Source organism: Bos javanicus, chromosome 26 (genome assembly GCF_032452875.1).
Source record: "Bos javanicus breed banteng chromosome 26, ARS-OSU_banteng_1.0, whole genome shotgun sequence".
Taxonomy (NCBI): Eukaryota; Metazoa; Chordata; class Mammalia; order Artiodactyla; family Bovidae; genus Bos; species Bos javanicus.
Window position 1 is genome coordinate 10,035,152 of NC_083893.1, and position 17,387 is coordinate 10,052,538.

The following is a 17,387-nucleotide window of genomic DNA, read 5'->3' on the forward strand; positions in this document are numbered from 1 at the left end:
TTGCAGTGATGATTCTTTTTAAGAATTTAGTCATTATAGACCATTACGATTTCTTCCACAAAAAGTAGTATCGTAGTGATCACTACAATTCTACAAATAAGAATATGCTTTTACCTTTATGACCAAAAGGAATGTTAAGTTTATTCTTGCAATTCAAATCTAATTTTACTATCTTCAACAAAAACGGTTGAGTGTAGATTTTATCCTATCCTACTAAAGCTCATATGAAACATTTTACCTATTATTTTAGTTACATTGTATACAAAGTAATTTTATGTAGCCTTCTAGATGAACATTAAATAAATAAAATTATATCGAAGTGAAGGATTTTCATAATATAGTAAAATTCACTTTTTATAACTAGCCTGGGAAGCGGAAAGAGCAGCACTCATCAAATTTTAAAAACAAAACCAAATAAACAAAAAACAAACTCCATCAAGGAACAAATGATGAGAGATCCATTTGCATATAGATGGATCCATATTAAAGCAATAGAAACTTGGGCCATTTTGAAACCTTAAACCTTCTGACACTATTTTCATAAACTCAAGTAATACAAACCATGTGGTGAATGATTTTCTGAAAAACTTTGCTGGTTTCACTGTGTATTTTATTATTGGCCAAATGTGACATTAAATTTTATCCCCCGTGGCTTGGAGTTAAATGCTTGCTCTGTTCAGAATGGCAACACTCAATTAAACAGCATTTTTCATGATCTACACCCACCATTGTTACTGTATTTAAGGGAAATAATGGGGGTACTGACCTATATTGCGTTTCTTATTATCAATGGAGATGAAGCGAATGCAGGGATTACTGGTGATGTACCGCCCAGCCCAAGGGACATCAATCTTCGTGCCAGCTTCATAAAAGAGGCCCAGAGCGTAGCGGGAGGAGTAGCTCACAGACTCCAGTTGCTGCCTTTGGCATTCACTAATTACTGTGGAAGAAAAAGTACAGGGCATCAGACTTGAAAATATCATCTTTCCTTTCAGTACATCAAATACCACACTCCTTTAAACCAGTTCCAACTGTTTTTACTGACTCCATCTCACTTACGACGAATTTTGAAAGGTAATGTAAAATAGCATCAGCTCTTATTTCTTCGCAGAATGATTACTGTCCTTGGCACACTCGTTCTCATCACACTGAAGGTCCAAACTCTTTAGACTGGCATTTAAAATGTCTCTAAGTCTGACATTAAGTTGTTTTTCTAGCTTTGTATCCTAGTAATTATCCTGGGACTGGCTGGCAACATTGCAACATGATAGATCCCATACACAGAGCACTCACTGTGGGTCAGGGTCTTTGCCAAACATGTAACACGAGGATTTCACTCTATCCAGCAACCACCATACAAGGTAGGTATTATTCCCATGTTATAGGAGGAGACTAATGATTCATCTCATGATCTCTTAAGTTCTTCCATGTCATGCAGTCATTTGCTTATCATCTTTCTGCCAGTCGATTAGCATAGTTTCTGGAGTACAGGGACTATACCTTAGTCTTTTTTGTTACAGTCCTCTACCCTACTCATTTCAAAAATACAAAGGATGAACGTATAGGGGGATAGAAAGGCAAACAAGACATGCAAAATTAGTTAAAATGTACTTTGCCAACAAAGGTCCGTCTAGTCAAGGCTATGGTTTTTCCTGTGGTCATGTATGGATGTGAGAGTTGGACTGTGAAGAAGGCTGGGCACCAAAGAATTGATGCTTTTGAACTGTGGTGTTGGAGAAGACTCTTGAGAGTCCCTTGGACTGCAAAGGAGATCCAACCAGTCCATTCTGAAGGAGATCAGCCCTGGGATTTCTTTGGAAGGACTGATGCTAAAGCTGAAACTCCAGTACTTTGGCCACCTCATGTGAAGAGTTGATTCATTGGAAAAGACCCTGATGCTGGGAGGGATTGGGGGCAGGAGGAGAAGGGGACGACAGAGGATGAGATGGCTGGATGGCATCACTGACTCGATGGATGTGAGTCTGGGTCAACTCCGGGAGTTGGTGATGGACAGGGAGGCCTGGCATACTGCGATTCATGGGGTCGCAAAGAGTCGGACATGACTGAGGGACTGATCTGATCTGATCTGAGGAGGTAAATAATCAAAAAATGGAAAAATACTGGGAAATGAATTAGGTAGGTTTGGGTTCAAAACCCAACTCTACCACTTAGTAGGTAGGTGACCCTGGTCAAGCTATTAATACTTATTCTAACTATAGTTCTCGTCTATAAGTGGCAAAAATAGGGTGCATTAGTCTGTTGTGAGGATTACATGAATAATGCATATCACAATGCATGGCATATGTGTTCATTATTTTTTTCTATTACAGAGAGAAAAATATTTAGTAAAATGGGACAATGTTCTATCTTGGGATGAAAAAGGAAATATCACCCTCCCTTATGTTTTAATCTCCATCTTCAGTCTTCCTATCTTTAAGAGTCTCAGGGAGCTTCTTGTTTATGTATTTGTGTTATTAATTTGAGTTTCAGAGAAGGCCATAGCTCTATTCTGAAGGCATAAGGCAAGCCAGTTCAGAAATGGAACATATGAAAAATTCTCATTTAATTGGTGAAAAATATCCTAATCTAGTAGGCAAACCTCAAGGATTGTGATGCTCTTGCTGCTAAGTCATTTCAGTCATGTCTGACTCTTTGCAACCATAGCCCACCAGGCTTCTCTGTCCATGGGATTCTCCAGGCAAAAATACTGGAGTGGATTGCCATGCCCTCTTCAAAGGAATCTTCCCAACCCAGGGATCGAACCTGTGTCTCTGGTGTTTTCCTGCACTCACAGGCCAGTTCTTTACCACTAGAGCTACCTGGGAAGACACCTGGGAAGGATGGGGATAACTTTAGCTAAACCTTAGAGAAGTGGCTTTTGGAGGAAGACAGAAGGTAAGAAGGGTATTCAATAAATTATTTAAGCACAGTAATAATCCTAAACATTATCACAGCATATTCTTGGCCACAAAACACTTTTAGAACCAAGACTTCATTTAATCTTCACAAAATCCCTGCAAGATAGATGATATTGCCATCCTAATTTTATATCTCTATGAAGCTGAGATTCAGAGAGGTTAAGTAACTTGCCCTAGGTTACACAGCTTCCAAGTTTGTGTGGCCAAGATGAAGCAAGAATTCCTGCACTGGAGTCATGCATATCTTCATCATGTCCACACTTCCCTTCTAGGTCTGTAAGTCTGAGCTTCAAGATGAACTTTAGCATTGCTTTCCCCTCTGACATTACCGGTTACTTTGCACTCAGAAGTAAAAGCCATCGTTCCCTTTAACCATCATTTTCTGTCTTAATGAAAGATTTAATTAATTGATAAATGAATGATCTTCTGACACTGGCCTTGTTACACTCGTATCCTGGGCTTCATTTTATTATTTAACCTACTTTTGGAGCTATGGGGCCTGATATTATGCTTACTGCTTTTCTTAATGAAAACACAGATCTTCAGAAATCATAAAATATTCTCACTAGGAAGAGAGAGGAGGAGATGAAGGAGACTCATACTAGCAGGTGAGCACATACTATGCACATGAGGGTTTATCATGGTTTCCCAGTTTTTTTTTCAATTAAAAAAATAAACCAACAAAACTGTGAAATCAGCTATTTTAGCAACTGAAAGGGCTTAAAACTCTCCCTTTTTAAAAAAGAAACATATTTTTTTCTTTGTACAAAAACGGAAGGGTCAACTAGGTTGACAACCAAACTGGACTTTTTCCTCCCCTGCCACACACATTAGTACATTTAGCTAGTTTTTAGACAAGCTGCCAAGTAGCAAATCCCACTGGGTAGCCTTTTGAAAAGGTAATTGATATCTATATAGAAACAGAGATTAACCTTAGACACCCTTGTCTGCTCCAGGGGCTCTACAATTCATTCTGAGAACAGGGAGGCAAGACTTTTGACTGAAACAATCTCAATTTCTATACAGATTCACTTACAAATAATTTTATCTTCTGGGCCTGGAAAGTTTTTGATTGTTGCAGGATCTAACAGAGTGGTTTTATTTTGTGTGAAAATTTTTGTAATGCAAAATGCTGGAGGGAGCTGCCCTAGGTCCTAAATATATACATTTTGGCAAGGAAAAGAAATGAGTTTTTTACTATCATGTATTTAAAAGGGCCACAAAATCAAGGATCATGTAAAAGTGCTTGATTCCAATATAATAAAACTTTACCTGGATGTCACTCTCAATTCTAAACCACTAGAATTATATTATCTTTGTAATTATACACACACAAACACATGTGCATATACAGTGTATATATATATATATATATATATATATATATATATATATAATTAATATAATTTATGGCTAATGTAAATAAAGTGATTGTAAGTTGTATTGAAAGGGATAGTTTATAGTTTACATTCATATTTCTGTCAGTTAGGAGAACTGTTCTTATTCCATTCTCCTCGTGCCAATGCCAGTGTGTACATGAGTACATGTGGGCTTGGAGGAGGGGAAGAACAGAAGAGGGAAGGAAAGAGAAACAGAGGACCTGAATGCTACTCCTGAATAAATTAAGTACATATTTCATTTCATTTTTTTGTTTGTTTCTTAAACGCTATGCTTTTTCCAGTAGTCATGTACGGATGCCAGAGTTGAACCACAGAGAAGACTGAGCGCTGAAGAACTGATGCTGTCAAACTGTGGTGTTGGAGAAGACTTTTGAGAGTCCCTTGGACAGCAAGGAGATCAAACCAGTCAATCCTAAAGGAACTCAACCCTGAATATACATTGGAAGGATTGATGCTGAAGTTAAAGCTCCAATAATTTGGTCACCTGATGTGAAGAACTGACTCACTGGAAAAGATCCTGATGCAGGGCAAGACTGAAGGCAAAAGGAGAAGGGGGTGGCAGAGGATGAGATAGTTAGATGGCATACCAGCTCAATGGACATGAATCTGAGCAAACTCTGGGAGATAGTGGAGGACAGAGGAGCCTGCATTCTGCAGTCCATGGGGTCGCAAACAGTCAGACACAATTTAGCGATTGAGCAATGACAACACACTTTATCTATTCTACTACTGATGGACATTTGGATTGTTTGCAGTTTTGACAATTACAAATGTAACATAAAGAACATATGTATATGCTTCTCTTGTGTATCACTAGGGATTCCTTGATCATGGAACAAAGTGGGATATATTCTACTCTTTTGGAATGATAGAGATCAATCTCTTCAAAACAAATCCTTGGGCCCAGGAGTCTTCCTAATGAAAGTATTTTATGATTTCTGAAGGCCTGTTTTTTTAAAAAAAAAAAATAATGTATTCACCTGAATTTCTCCTTACTGAAGGCTGATGTCTTTTGTCACAACAATGAATATTTCAATAGTAATAGTAAAACAAATACCTTTTAGCATTTGTTTGATATTCATTATCGATACTGTAGTTAATGGTAAATGCTATATTGATGGTAAATCTGTGCTCACAGCAGTAACCTCCTTCTAGAAGTTTTTTTGTTTATAGCCAATTATAGAGGATGGCTAATTTCCCAATTTGTTACCATATATGAAGAATTTCAGCTCAGGGACAGTTGAAGTTAGGAAGTCAGTTTTGTAGTATAATTATTTAAGCTCTCCATCAGTGGATACTGGCTACTCTTGATTTACTTATTATTGTTTTATCTTTTATGTTGAATTCCAAGAATGTCAAGAAGTTTTATGCACAAATTCATTCTTAATCTTTGACCATCTAATTCTGTAGGTACATGAAACCAATAGTATTTTAGCTGAATAGCTGGTTGTTCTTTACTCAAAGTGGTTGTAGAAATAGCGCTGAAAGATCCATTTTCCATATATAATTCTCCTAGCAGGCCAGTAGAGTCTAAACTTCTACCAATCATGGGTCATTCCTTTTGTGTAAAAGCATCACAGAAGCAGTCTCATTTCATTTCACCTGGAATAAACTGGACGTTCACGTGGATTCTATGGGTATTGAAGTCATCACGCCTGGAAGCACATTTTCAAAAATAGCTTTGGCAAGCAATAAATCTAAAGTTTACTGGGGACAGACTTCAGCAGTTGTATCTGTGTGAGATTTCCCCAGGGAAATATTTCTTCCATCCTGAGAGGTATCTCCGGAGTTAGAAAAATTTGGGTTTGAAATCTGGCTCTGACCCAGAATCTGTGTGACCTTGGTCAAATTGCTCAATCCCCCTAAGCATCTGCTTTCCTATAAAATGAGAATGAGAACAGTGCTGCCCTTAAAGGATTGTTAAGAAAATTAAATGAGATAATATCAAGTGCTTAGCATAATGCCTAACATATAAGTGTACCGCAAAAACCCAGCACTGCAGTTCTTAAATTTATATACCTTTCGAGGTGTCTGTATATAAAGTATAACATACTTTAGAAAAAGTTTTTTGAAGCCTTTAGAGGCAATATCCTAAGTGTCAAGCACATCAAGATAATACTAAATCAAAGATATCTCTTTGGTAGGTAAAGTATACATACTGGGTACACTTCACTTTTCAGAGCAGATGGTAAGAAAACAAAACATTGCTTTGAAAAGTAAGATGTATTAAAGATTCTAAAACCATTTCAGATAATAGTTTTTGAAAAATTAAAATAAACCATGGACTTCTTTAGCTATCTGATCTAGAATGCTGTTTGAAGATTTATCTTTTGAAAGTAATGAAAACCCATATTTTGTATCATCATTATCCTAGTACACTGGCATTACATTTTCCTAATCCTATTCCTAGCCCAGGACTATATAAAAACGGAAGGTGCCGAATAAATAGGCTTCCCTGTATTATCAAAAAGAAAAGTATCTTTATTAAAAATTTAAGATTAAGCTGGTTTCACATTCATGTTTAGGGAGAATGCTAATCATTATCTGAATACAAACTTTAACAGGTACATTCCACCTAGTTGCTACACATAGCTGTTTTCTGGGGGGGATGGAGGGAGTAATTCAGTTCAGTTCAATCACTCAGTCAAGTCTGACTCTTTGCAACCCCAATGACTGCAGCACGCCAGGCCTCCCTGTCCATCACCAACTCCTGGAGTTTACTCAAATTCATGTTCATTGAGTCAGTGATGCCATCCAACCATCTGATCCTCTGTTGTCCCCTTCTCCTCCCACCTTCAATCACTCTCAGCATCAGGGTCTTTTCAAGTGAATCAGCTCTTCATATCAGGTGGCCAAAGTATTGGAGTTTCAGCTTCAGCATCAGTCCTTCCAAAGAATATTCAGGACTGATTTCCTTTAGGATGGACTGGTTGGATCTCCTTGCTGTCCAAGGGACTCTCAAGAGTCTTCTCCAACACCACAGTTCAAAAGTATCAATTTGTCGGTGCTTAGCTTTCTTTATAGTCCAATTCTCACATCCATAGATGACTACTAGAAAAACCATAGCTTTGACTAGATGGACCTTTGTTGGCAAAATAATGTCTCTGCTTTTTAATATGCTGTCGAGGTAGGTCATACCTTTTTTTCCAAGGAGCAAGCATCTTTTAGTTTCATGGCTGCAGTCATCATCTGCAGTGATTTTGGAGCCCCCCTAAATAAAGCCTGTCACTGTTTCCAAAGTTTCCCCATCTATTTGCCATGGAGTGATGGGACTGGATGCTATGATATTAGTTTTCTGAATGTTGAGTTTTAAGCCAACTTTTCACTCTCCTCTTTCACTTTCAACAAGAGGCTCCTTAGTTCTTCTTCGCTTTAGAACACATTAAAAATCAGAGGCATCTTAGGATAATTAAGTTCATATCTAGTAAGGGAAGTTTACCATGTTTCCCAAATTTTGTGGGACCCCCAAATCAATGCATTCAGTTCAGGCACTCAGTTGCGTCTGACTCTTTGTGACCCCATGGACTGCAGCACGCCAGGCTTCCCTGATCATCGCCAATTCCAGAAGCCTACTCAAACTCATGTCCATTGAGTCGGTGATGCCATCCAACCAACTCATCCTCTGTTGTCCCCTTCTCCTGCCTTCAATCTTTCCCAGCATCAAGGTCTTTTCTAAGGAGTCAGTTCTTCACATCAGGTGGCCAAAGTATTGGAGCTTCAGTTTCAGCATCAGTCCTTCCAATGAGTATTCAGAATTGATTTCCTTTAGGATTGACTGGTTTGATCTCCTTGCTGTCCAAGGGGCTCCCAAGAGTTTCTCCAACACCACAGTTCAAAAACATCAATTCTTCGGTGCTCAATTTTCTTCATCGTTCAACTCTCACATCCATAGAACTACTGGAAAAGCCATAGGTTTGACTAGATGGACCTTTGCCAGCAAAGTAATGCCTCTGCTTTTTAATACTCTGTCTAGGTTTGTCATAGCATTTCTTCCAAGAAGCAAGTGTCTTTTAATTTCAAAATCAATGCATTAAGTGGCATTAAAAAGGGAAGAAAAGATACTTCCTACTCCCAGCTCACCAGATGAATCAGAAAGTGAAGGAAGTGTAGGAATTTAGGTGCTGACATTTGTTTCTCACAACGGGCATTCCAGAGCTGTGAGATATTTGAGGGAATAGATACTCAATGATCCTCTGGGTCAATATTGCCTTAATGAAAACACTGGCACTTCTCACAGTTGTAAAGTTTCCTTCCTCTCATTTTGGTGGCCAGTTATATCACTGTAAATGTGTTTATTTTTTTTAAAGTTCACAGAGTATTAGCATGTTAGAATATTATGCAAATTTAAAGAAGTCATAAACAACATTTATTGCTTTGGTTAAAAAAGATTCCTAGGACCCTGAGACATAAAGACATTGTAGTTTCTAAGCTATAATAATACTTACTTGATCATGACTTCATCTTATTTTGTTCATGGTAAAAATAATAAACAGGGAATTATTTTAGGAGGAAGTTCTTAGGCCTCCTGGCACTCCAGCTATACCGGGGTCAGAATTCACGCTGAAATGTCTTTGCAGGTCTGTGAAGGCCCAAACTGCTAGTGCTGTTTCTAGCACTGGTGATGAATCAGGCTTCCTCCCCTGCCCTCAGTGATCCAAGAGGGATTTCTAATCCCTGCTGTCTCTCCATTTCTCTAACCATAAGGAACAATCTGTCAAGGGCAAAAAGCAATGTTTTCTCTCTGGTCTCTGTTTCTGCTTTCTTGCCACTGTATCCAAGTGCCCTGTGAAAAGGAGTACTCAGCTATACAGCTGTGGCTGTAGTTGGCTCTTCATAAAGTCTTGGACCTTCTCCCAATCACAGAAAGTCTCTGCTGTTTTATATATTCACTATCCACTCTTCTCTTTATCTGGATGGAACATCTGTGAAACTAAAATGATAGTTGCTTATTTCTATGGCAATTCGTTCTATCCACAGGATTAGAAAAATAAGCATTTTTAAACATAGACGCTGTTTTCTGAAAGAATGTGGGATGATTTAACTCAAGTATTGTCTGCGGTAAGTCCACTGTGTGTCCAGCACGATGCCAGCCACCATAAAACACCTCTAAACAAAACACTGAACAGACTCTAAGATAGATTTTGGACTGAGACATTAAATAATTTGACCCTGGGTATTATCAATATTATCCTTGGGAAACTTCTTTTTGGATATCAGAATAGCAAACATATACAATAAGTCTGGAAACCACAATAATGAGGTTGGGAAATTCTTGCCTCATTTCCATGCATTCTAAATTTTTAGACTATTATGCCATCATTCTTATTGTAGGAAAAGTGCTGAGCTTCAAATGAGAAAGAATATAATAATAAAGCATTGTGTGTACTCATATAAAATGTCACAGAATATCATACATATTTTACAGCCACTCTTCCCAGCCTATCCATTTAATTACTTTATGGCCATGCCATTCGTGAGCAATATAGTCATTCTAAAATTCATAATAGTAAAAACTTTATTATATGTCACCTCATATTTTTATACAGATATATATTTTTATATTTAGGACTAGAGTTAATTTAGGCTGAGGCAATGACTCGAAGAATTAATATTTTAACTCAAACTTCCATAGTTTTAGAAATCAGAAAGCAATGTTTACAAGGACCTGGAATCTGCAGTATTAAGGCAAAATGTCAGAGTCTGGTGGTGTAAGCTTTAGGACACTCAGAAATATGTTCATCTTGTACTTTGCAAACCCGCTAGCTTCTTTTCTGTTTGCATAATAACAACTCCCCACAATGCTTAGCTAAAGCCAAAGCAAATAAACTGGACTTGGGGAAAAAACTGTAAGTGGCACCAGACTTAATTTAATGGAAGCCTGCAGCATTTTACTTATTTTAAGTCATCATACTCCCACAACTAACAAAAACCTTAATTTGACGAAAAGCACAATTATTTAAAAGTTTCTTTTTAAAATTAATTTACTGGTAAAACATTGTTCCTTTTTGTTATCTTTGGTTTGTTCCCATTTTAAACTTAAGTTTTTGCTGCCAAGTTTCAATCATTTCCCCCTATTTCTCATCTTACCTTTACATCACTGTGAATGTTTGACCTGAAACATCGGACAAAGGTTATCCTTAACTGAACACCTGCATTTCTGAGCCTCAGCAAAGAATTTTCTGTGTATAAATAAGTGCATATCAATATAATGTGATACACATATTTCTCCTTACTGAGCATCAGTTTCCTCATCTGTTAAGTAGTGGAATGACCTTAGCTTTAAAGGGGTGATATTAAGATTAGAAATTTTATATTCTAAATATAATAAAGTTTTAGAAGTTTTACATTTTGAATATTATAAAATTATGAATGAGCTTCCCTAGTGACTCAGTGGTAAAGAATCTGCCTATAGTGTAGGAGATGTGCAGGAGATGTGGGTTCTATCCCTGGGTTGGGAAGATTCCCCGGAGAAGGAAATCTACCCCAGTATTCTTGCCTGGAAAAATGTCATGAACAGAGGAGTCTGGCAGGCTACAGTCCATGGGGTCTCTAAAGTTCCAGACACAACTTATCAGTTCAGTTCAGTTGCTCAGTCTTCTCCGACTCTTTGCGACCCCATGAATCGCAGCACACCAGGCCTCCCTGTCCATCACCAACTCCCGGAGTTCACTGAGACTCACGTCCATCGAGTCAGTGATGCCATCCAGCCATCTCATCCTCTGTTGTCCCCTTCTCTTCCTGCCCCCAATCCCTCCCAGCATCAGAGTCTTTTCCAATGAGTCAACACTTCGCATGAGGTAGCCAAAGTATTGGAGTTTCAGCTTTAGCATCATTCCTTCCAAAGAACACCCAGGGCTGGTCTCCTTCAGAATGGACTGGTTGGATCTCCTTGCAGTCCAAGGGACTCTCAAGAGTCTTCTCCAACACCACAGTTCAAAAGCATCAATTCTTCGGCGCTCAGCCTTCTTCACAGTCCAACTCTCACATCCATACATGACCACAGGAAAACCATAGCCTTGACTAGACGGACCTTTGTTGGCAAAGTAATGTCTCTGCTTTTGAATATGCTATCTAGGTTGGTCATAACTTTCCTTCCAAGGAGTAAGCGTCTTTTAATTTCATGGCTGCAGTCACCACCTGCAGTGATATTGGAGCCCCCAGAAATAAAGTCTGACACTGTTTCCACTGTTCCCTCATCTATTTCCCATGAAGTGGTGGGACCGGATGCCATGATCTTCATTTTCTGAATGTTGAGCTTTAAGCCAACTTTTTCACTCTCCACTTTCACTTTCATCAAGAGGCTTTTTAGTTCGTCTTCACTTTATCTATATATATAAATATATATAAATAAATATATATATATATATATATACACACCAGGCACAAAATAGAGGCAAATCAAAAGTAATAATAACAAGTATTGCTCTTGTTCTTGTCGCAGGGAAAGGAATTAATAAGACAGCCTTAACTGGTATAGGAAGGTATCAGTTCAGTTCAGTCGCTCAGTCATGTCCAACTCTCTGTGACCCCATGAATTGCAGCACACCAGGCCTCTCTGTCCATCACCAACTCCCGGAGTTCACCCAAACTCATGTCCATCGAGTCAGTGATGCCATCCAGCCATTTCATCCTCTGTCGTCCCCTTCTCCTCCTGTCTTCAATCTTTCCCAGCATCAGAGTCTTTTCCAATGAGTCAACACTTCGCATGAGGTGGCCAAAGTATTGGAGTTTCAGCTTTAGCATCATTCCTTCCAAAGAAATCCCAGGGCTGATCTCCTTCAGAATGGACTGGTTGGATCTCCTTGCAGTCCAAGGGACTCTCAAGAGTCTTCTCCAACACCACAGTTCAAAAGCATCAATTCTTCGGCGTTCAGCTTTCTTGACAGTCCAACTCTCACATCCATACATGACCACTGGAAAAACCATAGCCTTGACTAGATGGACCTTTGTTGGCAAGGTATAGGAGGTACAATTATTAAAAGGAGATTTAGAAGAGGAAACAAGGAAGGAAACAAAGAATTTTTCCGAGCTCATCTTTGGAAAAAAAACTTTGTTCTAAGAGACTTGGTAAAAGTACTACTCTATGTACTAATGCACTTAAATAAAAAAAACAATATAATACTTTAAATTTCACCAGAAATAGTAACCCATTTTACAAATCATTTCTTAAACTTAAGAAACTCTTTTATATAGGAAAATTCTCTTGAAGCAAAGTATTTGTGTAGCTTATTAAAATCACAAAATTAGCTACACGAGCTTCTTGCTCTCTTGAATATGATTTAAAAAATTCTTAAAAAAGTTCAAATACAAGGTAAGTAAGGTGTATTCTGCATGTTTCTCTCTCTCCCTCCCTCCCTTTCTCCTCCCACAGCTCTCTTCTCTTTCTCTCTCTCACACACAGAAAGCATTTTTGCTATTCACTTGTAAACTCAAATCATTTAACTCCTGGTAGTTACAAGAAAAGAGGAGCAAAAAAAGCAATTTTATGCTCAGTAGTGGGTGCTCTAATGTTCAAGAGTGAGTCAAATTAAGGACAGAGAATTTCTTTGGTTTTGTTTACATAAATGTGAAAATGTATAGTTATTAAGTGGAGTGTGCAAAATTAATTTTTCATATTCTAATAAAATGACCCATCTTTTTAAAATTTAATTTTTAATTAGGGGATAATTGCTTTACAATATTGTGCTGGCTTCTGCCATACAACAACATGAATCAGTCATTAGTATACATATGTCCTCTCCCTCCTGAACCTCCCCATCAATCCTCACCCCAGCCCACCTCTCCAGGTTGTCACAATTCCGCATGTCGAGCTCCCTGTGTTATACAGCACTTTCCCACGGCTATCTACTTTACATATAGCAATGTGTATGTTTCAATGCTACTCTCTCAATTTGTCTCACCCTCTCCTTCCCTCAGGCCACCTTTGTGGCTCAGCTGGTAAAGATTCCGCCTGCAATGCGGGAGACCTGGGTTTGATCCCTGGGTTGGGAAGATCCTCTGGAGAAGGGAAAGGTTACCCACTCTAGTATTCTGGCCTGGAGAATTCCACTGACTGTATGGTCCACGGGGTTACAAAGCGTGGGACATGACTACCACTGTGTCCCAAACCTGTTCTCTGCGTCTGCGTCTGTAGTCAGGCCCTGCAGACAGGTTCCTCAGTGCCGTCCTTCTATCTTCCATATATACACCTTAGTGCGCAGTACTTGTTTTTCTCTTTCTCACCTACTTCACTCTGCATAACAGGCTCTAGATTCATCCACCTCACTAGAACTGACTCAAAACAGTCATTTTTAAATAACATTTTGAGTAAAGAAGAAATTTGTCCAAGACCAAGTTGTTTTTTAATCAGGCCAAAACATAATGGTAAATGTAGCCTAATTTTTTTTCTTATCTTCCCTTTTTATCCCCCCTTGCACTCTTTCTCCCAAAGAATGAATGAAACTGTGAAGAATTATCAGCCTGATGTGTGGTAAATGGTCTCCAGTTATCTGATTTGCATTTTCCTGATAACCAGTGTGGCAGATAGATTTTCCCTGAATGGGTGCAATGATATCCCTCATCAAACATTCTTTTGTTACATCCTTTCTATCAAGAGGTAGGGTCTATGTGACCTGTCTTTGAATTTGAGACAGCTTATGACTAATGCAGAACTGACACCATAAAATACAGTTTACGCCTGGTTCTCTTGGGAGGCTCAATCTTGGAACCCAGCCTCCATGTTATGCAGAATCCATTTGAGAGGTGCACAGGTGTCTGGCGGACAGCTCCAGCCTACACCAGTGTCAACTTAGACATCGGAATGAAGGTGCCTCCAGGAGGTATCATCCCCCAGCTGTGGAGTCACCCACCAGCTTCTGAGTCCTTCTAGAAGAGATCTCAGACACTACAGAGCTAAGGCAAGCTGTTCCCACTGTAATCTGTCCAGATTTTTGACCTTCAGAGTTGCTAAGGTAGTACAATGGTTGTTTTATAACTAAATTTTGGTGCGATTCGGTCACACTGCAATAAACAACCAGGGAGGTACATCATCTTTTCATGTTTATTGACAATTTGCATTACTTCTGTGAACTTTGCCTTTTGACTCGTGTGTTGTTTTTGTCTTCTTCATATATTCCACAGAAAAACATCTATTTCTGCTTTATTGATATGCCAAAGCCTTTGACTGTGTGTATTACAATAAACTGTGGAAAATTCTGAAAGAGATGGGAATACCAGACAACCTGATCTGCGTCTTGAGAAACCTATATGCAGGTCAGGAAGCAACAGTTAGAACTGGACATGGAAAAACAGACTGATTCCAAATAGGAAAAGGAGTACGTCAAGGCTATATATTGTCACCCTGCTTATTTAACTTCTATGCACAGTACATCATGAGAAACGCTGGGCTGGAAGAAGCACAAGCTGGAATCAACATTGCCAGGAGAAATATCAATAACCTCAGATATGCAGATAAAACCACCCTTATGGCAGAAAGTGAAGAGGAACTAAAAAGCCTCTTGATGAGAGTGAAAGAGGAGAGTGAAAAAATTGGCTTAAAGCTCAACATTCAGAAAACAAAGATCATGGCATCTGGTTCCATCACTTCACGGGAAATAGATGGGGAAACAATGGAAACAGTGTCAGACTTTATTTTTTGGGGCTCCAAAATCACTGCAGATGGTGACTGCAGCCATGAAATTAAAAAACACTTACTTCTTGGAAGAAAAGTTATGACCAACCTAGATAGCATATTCAAAAGCAGAGACATTACTTAGCCAACAAAGGTCCATCTAGTCAAGACTATGGTTTTTCTAGTAGTCATGTATGGATGTGAGAGTTGGACTGTGAAGAAAGCTGAGCACTGAAGAATTGATGCTTTTGAACTGTGGTGTTGGAGAAGACTCTTGAGAGTCCCTTGGACTGCAAGGAGATCCAACCAGTCCATTCTGAAGGAGATCAGCCCTGGGTGTTCTTTGGAAGGAATGATGCTAAAGCTGAAACTCCAGTACTTTGGCCCCCTCATGCGAAAAGCTGACTCATTGGAAAAGACTCTGATGCTGGGAGGGATTGGGGGCAGGAGGAAAAGGGGATGACAGAGGATGAGATGGTTGGATGGCATCACTGACTTGATGGACATGAGTTTGAGTGAACTCTGGGAGATCATGACGGACAGGGAGGCCTGGTGTGCTGTGATTCATGGGGTCGCAAAGAGTCGGACACAACTGAGTGAGTGACTGAACTGAACTGAACTGAACTGAATCCTACACTTGTTATAGATATTGTAAATGTATTCAATCAGTTGTTTCTAGGTGACAGAAAACTTTGTGTTTTATGTAGTCAAATTTTCCATTTTTTTTCTTTTTTAGTCTTGAGATTTTGTATCTTCAAGGAAAGACTTTTCCAAATGAATATTATAAAAATAATCCTATAGTCTCCCAGTAATTTTACACCTTTATGTATGATTAACTCTTTTTTAAAACTGAAGTACAGTTGATTCACAACATTGTATTAGTTTCAGGTATACAACAAAGTGATTCAGTTATGTATGGATATATATATATTATTTTCCATTTAGGTTATTACAGGATATTGAATTATGACCAACTCTTTAATCCATCTTTAAATTATTATTTTATATCATATAAAGTAGGGGAAATTGAATTCCTTTGAAGCAGATAGTCAGTTGTCTTTATATTATTTATTTAAATAATTTTTCTCCACTCATTTAATATGCCTCTTTTATCATCTAAATTCTTAAATATATGTCAATTTCTGGACTCCATTCTGACCCACTGATCAATTTGAACATTTCTATAAAAATGTCATTTTATTTTAATTTCTAAAACTTTCTGATATGTTTTAATATCTGATAGAGCAAATAACCTGGCCTCATTTATTCCCCATACTCCAAATTTCTCGGTTAACTTTAAACATTTCATCTTTCAGATGAATTTTAGAAACAACTTGTCAATTGTCTTATTAAGAAAATTGTTCTGATTAATGTGGGACTAAGTGAAATATTTATTGTACTGAGTCCTCTTGAACATGAGTATGTTTCCTTATTCATCCAGGTCATTTTTTAGGGCCTTCAGTAAAGTTTTAGTGTTTTCTTCATCCACTCATATACAATTCTTATTTGATTTATTTCTAGTTAGTTTACTGTTTTTGTTATTCTTGAAGATAGAGGTTTTTTTAAAATAGTGTATTTTCTAATCAGTCATTTCTATAACAAAAATACTAAATTGTGTATGTGTGTATTTATACCTATATGTATCAAAATATATTTTATATTTCTTACATTTAGCTTTCTTTTCTGTTATTTACTACTTTATTAATTGTAATAGATTTTCAATTGATTCTCCTTGGATTATAAATGACCATCATGTCATCTACAAATAGTGACAGGATTACTTCTTCCTTTCCAAAATGTGTATGTTTAATTACTTTCTTTGCATGATTGCATTGGCTAGCATCTCCTTTACCAGTGCTTCTTAAACTTTAATGTGCATGAAAATCACTCAAGGATCCCACTAAAGTGCTGATTCTGATTTTAATAAGCTGCCAAGTCATGTAGACCACATTTTGAGTGATCAAGTTTTCCTCTATTCTGTTTAGTAGTAGTGATGATACAGGTCTCTGTGTCTTATTTATGACTTCACTAAGAATTCTAATTACGTATTTAGAAATTTATGTAGCCCCATTTATGTAGATAAGCAAATTTAAATATATTAAGGACCTTGCCCATGTGGCAAATGTCAAAGCAAGGCTCAGTCCAATATGAGCAAGTTCAAAGCCTTTGTCCTTAATATTTATTCTACACTAACTTTCTGTGATAAAAATTAGTATATGTCTAACAGAGCCTGTTTTAAAATGCAGATCATGTATCATCTACTGTTGAACATTTTGCATCAGAGTTTTTAACCTACTTTAACATTTAGTTACTTAGAACAGGGGTTGGTAAAAGATATCCCATGGCCCATATCTGACCCCTATCTGTTTTTGTATGGCCCTCCATCTAAGAATGGTTTTCAGATTTTTAAATGATTGAAAAAATCAAAAGAAAAATGCTTTGTGACACATGAAAATATAT

At 37.9% G+C, this 17,387-nt stretch overlaps 1 protein-coding gene across 2 annotated transcripts in view; it reads right to left on the minus strand.

Moving 5' to 3' along the window:
- The window catches only part of RNLS (renalase, FAD dependent amine oxidase), a 276,255-nt gene that overhangs the window by 62,408 nt on the left and 196,460 nt on the right, over positions 1 to 17,387 (minus strand). For both annotated transcript variants that reach the window (XM_061402724.1, XM_061402725.1), the window contains exon 5: positions 767 to 940. In XM_061402724.1, the coding sequence (XP_061258708.1) occupies positions 767 to 940 (174 nt within the window). The remainder of the gene's footprint in view (positions 1 to 766; positions 941 to 17,387) is intronic.